Source organism: Pecten maximus, chromosome 17 (genome assembly GCF_902652985.1).
Source record: "Pecten maximus chromosome 17, xPecMax1.1, whole genome shotgun sequence".
Taxonomy (NCBI): Eukaryota; Metazoa; Mollusca; class Bivalvia; order Pectinida; family Pectinidae; genus Pecten; species Pecten maximus.
In genome coordinates this window covers 27966890-27977309 of record NC_047031.1, presented here as the reverse complement: position 1 = coordinate 27977309, position 10420 = coordinate 27966890, and the positions used below count along the sequence as shown (strand labels likewise).

The window sequence follows — 10420 nt, the reverse complement described above, 5'->3', positions numbered from 1 at the left end:
ATTTAGTCTTTAAGTAAATATTTTCACAGCTCACATCAACATTGACAAGTTATAGTGTCGACCAATTATATCTAAAGTACAAATGTAAACCGTGTTTTACACGTTTTGGATGCGGAACCGCAATCTGTACAGTTAACTTACACGTGAATTAAACTTAATCCAACCTGACGACTTCCTTTAGGACCCACCACTAAACACGTATCTGTAAAGCAAAAACATTCTGTCTAAATATATCTGAAATACTTGAATTTTAAGTATGATGTTTAGTTCTTGGTTTTGCCAATTTCATTTTGAGGTTAGAGTGAGTTTGTGCCGCAGGACATGTCATAACTGGTCAATTAAGTTAAGCCAATTCAACAAACATTGTGTGTTTGTAACAAGAGTAGACTCTTATATTACCTCATCTCCTAGCAACGGAAATATTGAAGAATAATACCAACAGGTAAAATGACAATATTGATTATATGAGTTCTACCACATTTTATTCATTTTTTAACATTATGGAAAAAACAGTCCTCCATCCCCTCTCCCTTCAACTTCAAAGTGAGGTTTTCCGAATAGTTTGCAATCGTCACTTACAAATGGTCTTCCCTACGGATACTACAACACTTTTCCCCTAATTTCGTTGGCTAGCCATTCAATTTTAACGTTCCAGGTGTAACAGAACTTTTGGAGAGCAGTGTATATAAGAAAAAATCGTTATTACTGTAAGACATATTGAGATAACTATAACTTTCTGATATCCATGATTACCCACTTTGTTCATTAAACCACTGGCACTCTATAAATGATTATTATTTTTTTCGGATATAAAGTTAATCATAGTGATGATAGTTAAGACGCTTACATATGGTTTATATATTGTTGAAAAACAACACTATTTTAGTAGTAAGATGTGTTTTCGAAATTACTCACACTTGAAAAACATCGTATAATTCCATATTAAACTAAATAGCATTTATGACATGATTAAAAAGGATATACAAAGCCATTAATACATAACTTATCATAACTTTAATCAATAATTTACACATGTTTATTCTTTTTTCGGTATTTCCCTACCTTTCTATCTCGATTTCTTTATCTTTTGTTCCTGGCCTATTTCTCGGACTGTGATGTATATATTACGAAATACATTTTTAAAGGTGCAGTGTATCTGTTAACCCTTTGTTAACCCTTTGTTTCAGATATCTGCTAGCTTACGATTCCTCCTATCGTCATGTATGTTCTATATTTTGCCTCCAAGCATGAATACAATAAGTGTTTTGAAATTGCTGACGCATTGATAATGTTTGAACTTTTTGTATGAGAACGGATCTAGTCATAATTTCAAACGTGACCGGGTTTTGATATTGACGACGCTGTAATGCGAAGAGAGTGCTTGATAGATAGGTCTTGTTCATATTGTCCCGAGGTAACATTGACCTAAATGCAGATAATTTTGTGTAGCTACCCTGTCACCAGGGTGGCATCCGGCTCACTTAAATAGAGACACAGTGACCATAGAAAAGTATAAACCCGAAACACATGGATTCTAAATTCAGATTATATATATTTATGACATTTCTTTTTGTTTCTGTAAAATAAAGATAACAACACAAATTATAACATTTTATATAACTATCTAGATCCCATGATGTGAAGAGAAAATTACACAATGTAGCGATTGGTGCAGCGGAATGATTTAGCAAATATGAATACCCAGTTCTGCAAGTAATTCTACAAGATTTATCCATCTGTTTGGCCATATGTAGTGGTTCGTGAAACACTCCTATTGATTACAATAACGTAAATCCTTGTGTTGATTTTAGCATAACTACATTCAACATGTTGTGTAAACAGTAAAATATATTACTTTCATGGACCTGGCGACCGATACATTATGCTGCCAGTGTCAGAATGCGTAACAATATATCATATATGTATGAATCATAACAACAAAAGATTGATTCCAACACAGGAACCAAACCGCAATTCTTACTTAACAAAAAATGAATCAAAAGATGAATGATAATACGATATATCTTGTAATCAGTAGACAAAAGATAAAAGAGAAAACTGACATTTATAAGAAACAATAAATTTTAGCTCAAAATTGAACAAAGGAAGACGACGAACGAATAATGAATTTACATAGTCATTTATATGGAAGCCTTTTAAAGATCTGATGTCATGGATTCATTACCGTCTCCTTGTGTAATATCACGTCCTCAAAGGGACAACCGTGAATACCAGTAACGGACCGGTTTATCATAGAAAGGCGAACATGTCTATATATCAATATAATATATCTAAAAGATGAACAGATAGAAATCAAAACAACCATACGAGAAGTGTTATTAAATGACATTAGTGGAGTTGTTTACCGCTAAATATTTCATATTCACCATAATATTGAAATTGCCAGGTCACACCAAACAGGTTCCAGGCGACGCTATCATGTTTGACTCAGCAGAAACCGATGCCTTGTTTATGATAAACAGATACCCCTGCTTGAGAGTCCTGATAGCTTTAATCCCCCACCAAGCTTTGAAATGTGGGTCAAGTTGAACAAGCGATACGGAATGACCGTATTTGACCTATCATCTCAGTTCAAGCATAATTCTCCGGTACATTTATACTTAGAAAAACTCTGTCAACATATCTATAGATTTTCGTTTGTACCCGTTCTTGATATTAGAAATATTCCACTCTTACGTAATAATTTCAAAGTTAAAGTGTGATCATTCTAATATACATCTTTTATTTTTTATTTGCTTAATATGGCAATATCTTCTTCAAAAGTATATAATTAAAAGCATATTTAAGAGCATCTTCTTGTTAAAATTAGCTATATGATATCTTTCCTGCCATTAATCGCTATAGCGAGAGCATGTGTCGTCAGCTAATGCCATTAATTTCGACAAAATGCGAGTTAACGAAATTATATTCACACCAGCCTATCCCCGTGTAACCTAGTAACGGTGTCATATGTTTATCAACTAAATTAAAAAAAAGTTTACTCTGAGAAATAGCAGTGAACTTCCCGTGAACTGTACGGTAACGTTTTTTTTTTGTTTTTTTTCTGATTACAAGTAATATTATCGCTAAAGAAGAAGGTGATTAGGAGAATATTTCGTAGGTTTTTTTTATCAAAAAGACACCAGATAGTCTTTGTTGATAACACACATCCCTGTCACGTTTTTTGTCTGGCTAGCAAACATTTGTCAAACTGATGACTAAGACACAGACGACTGACCTAAGTCTTTAGAAAACATGTACGGATAGCAAGGTGCCCACGTGTCGTTATGCGATTTGAGTTACCATTACGTTCGTGGGTTATAAAGAAATGATAACGTTTTGTGCGGCCTTTCGACAACACGCATACATAGCCGGGCGTTCACGTGCAATTTAGCGGTTTAAGTTACCATTTCGATCATGGGTAATAATGAAATGAGAGCATGATTTGCGGCCTTTGGATCCGACAGTGTTTTGTGGTTCAGGTTGTTTATCGGCAACATCATTGACGTTTTTAAGAGATAGTACCGAAAGGCAAACAAAACCATAGAAATAAAACCATGTATAAACGATAACAACAAAATTATCCGCAAAGACGTACCCCATACCCGTAACTATTAAACACCCTACAATAGCCAAATGGATTTATCAGCTAACATGATGAACCTCTCTCTCTCTTCCCTGGCAGAGGCAGTGATTTAGATTTAATTAATCATTCTCTCTGTTTCATTATAAACATACGATCTTCGATCTTCAGCATGTTTTTCTGAAGTTTCGGATAGTGTTTAGGATATTGTCCCTACGTGGACGCCAATATAACAGAGCGCATGCTTAATTAATTCTAAATCACTGCCACTGCTAGGGATCGAACCCGGGACCTCTGGCTTACTCGTCTTACACTCAACCGATCGAGATAAAGTGAATATCTCTTTAGCCGAGCGGTATATTGCGGCTAGTATTTACCAGGGTTACATCACTAGATAGTCTCGGTAGAACCCCTAAAAGTAACAGAGCGCATGGTTAAATAAATATAAATCGCTGCCTCCGCTGGTGATCGAACCCGGGACCTATGGCTTTCGAGTTTTACGCTCAACCGATCGAGCTAAAGAGAAGATCTCTCTAGCCGAACGGTATATTGCGGCTAGTATTTACCATGGTTACATATGTCTCTCTTTGTCTCTCTTTGTTTTCCTCCCCCCCCCCCCCCCTCTCTCTCTCCGTCTCTCCCTACAAGTGTTTCCTTCTGTCTCTGTCTCTCTCTGTCTCCCTGTCTCTGTCTGTCGCTGTCTCTGTCTCTCTGGAATTAATAATGCTTCTTGTTTTGGAAAAGATACAATTTATCAAAGAAATACATATGATGTATTTTTTTCGCATAGGGACCATACATGTACGTCAAAACTAAATCCTGAGTTCAAGGAAAAAAAACCATGACATTTACTTTCGATACTTATCAATCCTCAAAACCAGAATTGTAAGGAAACATAACCAAATAAATCAGATTACCTGTCCACGCACGATATGTGCCGAGGTCGTGATACCAAAAACAAACAAGAAAACAGAAAACATGGACATCTTGTATAATTTATTAGGGTAATTTAGACTACATTTCAGTTAGATACACCGGTTGCCTAGGTGTATCCTTGTGTATTCAATGCCATATTGTTATGAGGATCCAAATCTAGATAACCAACTTAACACCCGCAGACCACGTGACTCCGAGGTTGTTTCCCACTATATATGGCAGTTTGCCGAATTAAAAATCACATTCCCGGCAGAACCCCAGAAGAATCAAGGTAAGTTACATGGAAGACATTTAATCAGATAGAATTAGAATGTCTATTTTGATAAAGGCATGTTTTATAATCGACAAATAACTTAAAACTTAAATAATTTTGATAGTATGCCTTAAATCGTAGAATATAAGTGTCCAATCGTTATTTTCCATTTCCCTTAGAGGTGATTATGTTGACAAAAAAGGACAAACAAAATAAAAATAATACATAAGATTCATTTTTTAAAATGTATTTTAGTCTTAAATTAAGATTATATAAATGTGAAATTAATAGGATTGTCACGCAGGATAGGGGCACATTATAGAGAAATATTTTTCCATGCAAGACTAACAGCCAACATTGATATACGACAGGAAAATATAGGGGAATAAACAACTCATCACAGAAACAAAAGTCGATACCAAATTCAATAAAGAAATCGTGTATATTGATTTGGATCAATATGCGGATTGATAATATTCCTATCTATTTGGAGTAAAGACACTTAAACAAATAGTAGAGATAATATTTGGAAATAATTATTGTTGAAACAATTCCAGAAATGGTTTAAATAATGCAAAAAAAAAATTATGAAGTGGTGGAATAGTTCAGCATTTATCATGAGTGAATTCCATCCATGTGTATGGTTGGTAATTAAAATGATTATCATATTACATTGCATCAATGAAATAGATTAATGTGAGACGGGAAATAATGATGTTCTATTAATATTTCAATATCATATGTAAATAGCCTTTTCCTTTCTTTGACAGATAAATATTTCAATCAAAATGAATAATTTATTATTTTTCAATCATGGGAATAATGAATTTCACATATCATGATGGTATTAGGCCCAATTTTCATTTACCAGAAGTAAAAGAAATGAAAACAAGTGATACTAGTTTTAGACACGGCAACATTTGACATTGCTCCTTAAATTTCTAACATTTACAGATGTTGAAGCTAGATTTGTTTCTGTACTGAATGTTGTCATCCACAGATGTTGAAGCTAGATTTGTTTCTGTACTGAATGTTGTCATTTACAGATGTTGAAGCTAGATTTGTTTCTGTACTGAATGTTGTCATTTACAGATGTTGAAGGTAGGTTTGTTTCTGTACTGAATGTTGTCATCTACAGATGTTGAAGGTAAATTTGTTTCTGAACTGAATTTTTTCATTTACAGATGTTGACGCTAGATTTGTTAATGTACTGATTGTTGTCATTTACAGATGTTGAAGCTAGGTTTGTTTCTGTACTGAATGTTGTCATCTACATATGTTGAAGGTAAATTTGTTTCTGAACTGAATTTTGTCATTTACAGATGTTGAAGCTAGCTCTGTTATCCGTACTGTACGTATGTACCATTGCCACGCCCCTTATCGATCCTATTCTGGACGAGGAGTGGACAATTTTCAAGAAGACATACAGCAAGCAGTATGAGGAACATGAGGAGCTGATGAGGTAGGCTACAGATGATGAAGGAAGAGAGATGATCAATAATCAATTTTAAGTGATTTGATTAGGTTAATGATTACGCTATTACGATATATACAGATGATGAAGGAAGAGAGATGATCAATAATCAATTTTAAGTGATTTGGTTAGGTTAATGATTACGCTATTACGATATATACGATGCTTTAGTGACATCGCTTATTACATTTCAATTACTTTTCGTAGTGGATTAAACATTTCTACTTCAATACCAATGAAAGCAAAATGATGGTTTTTATTGCTTGCTTAACGATTGCCCTATGAGGTGGTTCCGTAAAGTCGCCATCGTTTCACAAGGAAAAAACTCTAGTATGATAGTATGTTAAAAACACCCTAACCAAAATTTCCATTCACGATCATGCTATAAGTGGATGTTTTCGGAATGTATATTTTTTTGTCCACAGACGTATTATCTGGGAAGACAATGCTCGGTTTGTACAGAAGCACAATCTGGAAGCCAGTAACGGACAACACACCTTCACCACTGGAATGAACGAGTTCGGAGATATGGTAAGGGAATATACAAACCTGTAAGAGATATAACATATATGTAAATTAGACCTATTACATGTACATAAACAATGCGCTTTTGTATTGTTGTGCTTATGACGACACTGAATTAGTTATATATATATATATTGTCTAATTAATGCGTTTAAAAATATCTTGTTTTCTTTGGTTCCATGTTCAGCTTATTATTAGTTTATCGGAGAATAAAGTATAACATCTACTGCGATCATCCTACTTTTTTGTAACAGGAATATTTGATCGATGAAATGTCTTCCTCTCACAAAAAAAAAAAGAATATTTTGACATGTTTTACATCACATTGACAACATCTTATTCCTCTATCTTGTAGACTAACCGCGAGTTTGTTAGTATGATGAACGGCTACATCATGCGTAACACGACGTCATCACTCATCTTTGATGTGTCAGATGAGTCCGTAGCTGACGATTCCGTAGACTGGAGGGAAAAGGGATACGTTACTGGTGTCAAAAACCAGGTCTGTTTCATTATTGAACTAATATGTTTAAATTCAGAATCGCGATTAAATTTGAGTACGTTTTCAGTATACTAAAGCTTTATCAACATTGTAGATAAAATCTTATAAATGACCGATGTTTCGTTATAGTGAATTACTTTACTTGAGTCCACACTGGAAACCGATTTTCTACGTTCATTTTGATATAGGAACAATGTGGATCATGCTGGGCTTTCTCCACCACCGGTTCTCTAGAGGGACAACACTTCAAAAAGGACGGGAAATTGGTTTCTCTTTCTGAACAAGACCTGGTTGACTGCTCCAAGAAGGAGGGTATATAATATTTAACTTTTGTTTTCCAAGAATGATGAGAACATTTTTACAAACTAAGAAAACATTTGTATCGTTCTTGAAATGATTAAACCGTAAATATCATTGTTAAACTAACTTAAACTTAAACAGTGTTATCAATTATGTACATGTTATTTTAATTTCACTTTCTCTAGGAAACAAGGGATGCAAGGGAGGCTTGATGGACAACGGCTTCAGATACATTAAGGAAAACAATGGAATTGACACTGAGGAGTCTTATCCATACCGTGGAAAGGTATGATTCAATTATGATTATGATAAAGACAAGTTACAGAAGACAAAAACAATTAATTAATATATTCAAAGCAAACGCGAACACACAAACATTATCAAGTTGAATTGTTTTTACACTTAATACAACTAAGCAAAACATTATCAAATGAGAATATCAGGTACCATCTTCAATTCGAAAAACAAATCTCGTTGATTTGAATTAAAAATGAATATTTATATATAAATTCTGGGATGTACATTAAAATGGAAACTTTAGATATCATGTAATAAATTAGAATTTAATTCGAAAACTCGTCTTAATTCATTGAAATTTTCCTCCATTTTCTGCTTATATTTTAAAATAAATTTTGAACAGGACGGCAAGTGCAAGTTCGAAGCTAGCAACGTTGGAGCTACCGACACCGGTTTCGTTGACGTCAAGAGTAAGAGCGTGTCAGCCCTCCAGCAGGCCGTGTCAACCATTGGTCCAATATCTGTTGCCATGGACGCCAGTCACAGATCATTCCAAATGTACAGGTCCGGAATATACAAGGAACGTATGTGCAGTTCCACCAAGCTTGACCACGGTGTCCTGGCTGTAGGCTACGGCACAGAAGGACAGAAAGACTTCTGGATCATCAAGAACAGGTATGATCAACATTATTTATTTTTTTTTTTTTTTTTTGTTGTTGTTTTTTTGTTGTTGTTTTTTTTTTTGTTGTTGGTTTTTTTTTTTTTTTTTTTTAGTAAATGGGTAGGCGATAAATATATTCGAAAGGTAGTTTTTTTTATTTTATATTGTTATGTAATTGTTTGTATCCCGTGATACAATGTTTGGCATTATCGTCAGTTATTTCTATATCAAATATACTTATGGCCGTGCACAAATATAATCTTGGATAGATTTTTTTGTTTCAATTCAACAGAAAACTGGCACACGATTGACAAAAAAAAAATGATATATTTTGTCTGCTTGATATTGCAACTCGTTTGTTGGTATCTTTCATTTTCAATTGAAAAAAAACTAGCTGAACAAAACAATGCATGCTTCGATTTGATAATGTATATTTGCAGGTCTCTGCATAGATTTGCAAGAATATTGGTCATTTAGAGAAAATCATTCATTTTGTTTCAATTAATACGATATGTATTGTTTCACCTTTCAGCTGGGGAACATCCTGGGGAATGAAAGGTTACTTTAACATCGAGAGGAGCCAAGCCAACATGTGCGGAATTGCAACACAGGCCAGCTACCCAACCGTTTAAGGAAGTCGATTGATCTAGTGTCTCAATTGCTTACATACGAAAAATTAAAGTACGATTTCACCTAGGTATGGTGTTGCCTAGAAATGTTTAAGTAGTTTTTGTGATAAGCAAACACAATACTCATTTTCAATATTGAGTGTAAATCATGTAAAATTATAATTTCCGCCATTTTGTATTTTACATTGTGTCAGTTTTCTTGTTACGAAAATGCATTCTCATATTTTTCCAACACCATAAAACTTGCTGTTTTTATTATCATATTTTTTTTATTCTTTCAATAAAATATCTTTTTCTATATCCTTGTGTTTTCTTCTGAATGTACAAACAAACAACGAATGCCGTCAGGTGACGGTCCTATATATGGAAACAGATTTGTCAAAACAATACGTAGAAATCCCCTAAAGGATTTTATTTGACAAACAAAAGATGTCTTATTGCTATGACATGTAATACAATTTTCGACTTCGAATCTAGCATGTATTCATATTCACCTCAGTCAAAGACAACAATTGTGCTAAACATATTTACTACTTTCAAATGAACAATTGAATTAAATTTTCGAATTATCAATTATTCTCAAGCATTCGACCCAACCATAAATGAAACCGAATCTGAACAACACAAGTTTTAGATAATGAGGATGTGACATGATTTTTTTTACGTAAGTGTTTTGACAAAACCACAAGTGACAATGACGCAAAACTTCCACGCAAAATAACAAATTAATGCAACCACTACAAACTACATGTATCGATGTGCCTTAAAAAGACTGCTGTTGGCTGAAGAAACAAAATCCTCTTAACTAAAACTGAGGTCACTTAATCAAAGTTATTTCCATTCCTCATGATCCTTCTGTATTTCCACTCTTTTGACAAAGAGTGTGTTTGTATAATCAGTATAGAGGTACGATACAGCTTAATAGTTTATTGAATAGCAAGTTCGAGATATACTGTATCTACCTTCAATCCCTAAGCGGATAAACTGCTGGTCATTGTATACTGTATCAGAGGATACTACTGGTCATTGTATACTGTATCAGAGGATACTACTGGTCATTGTATACTGTATAATAGGATACTACTAGTCATTGTATACTGTATAAGAGGACACTACTGGTCACTGTATACTGTATAATGGGATACTACTGGTCATTGTATACTGTATAAGAGGATAATACTGGCCATTGTGTACAGTATACGAGGATACTACTGGTCATTGTATACTGTATAAGAGGATACTACTGGTCATTGTATACTGTATAAGAGGATACTACTGGTCTTTGTATACTGTATAAGTGGATACTACTGGTCATTGTAT

The 10420-nt window shown here is 34.1% G+C and overlaps 1 protein-coding gene across 1 annotated transcript; it reads left to right on the top strand.

Moving 5' to 3' along the window:
- The first annotated feature begins 4730 nt into the window (after nucleotides 1-4730).
- LOC117315052 (cathepsin L1-like) lies at nucleotides 4731-9370 on the top strand. The gene is made up of 8 exons (XM_033869187.1): nucleotides 4731-4790; nucleotides 6095-6234; nucleotides 6672-6777; nucleotides 7127-7273; nucleotides 7462-7585; nucleotides 7759-7859; nucleotides 8214-8485; nucleotides 9004-9370. Exons 2-8 carry the CDS (start codon nucleotides 6095-6097, stop codon nucleotides 9101-9103), a joined length of 990 nt encoding a protein of 329 aa, XP_033725078.1. The 5' UTR covers nucleotides 4731-4790; the 3' UTR covers nucleotides 9104-9370.
- Nucleotides 9371-10420: the final 1050 nt, after the last annotated feature.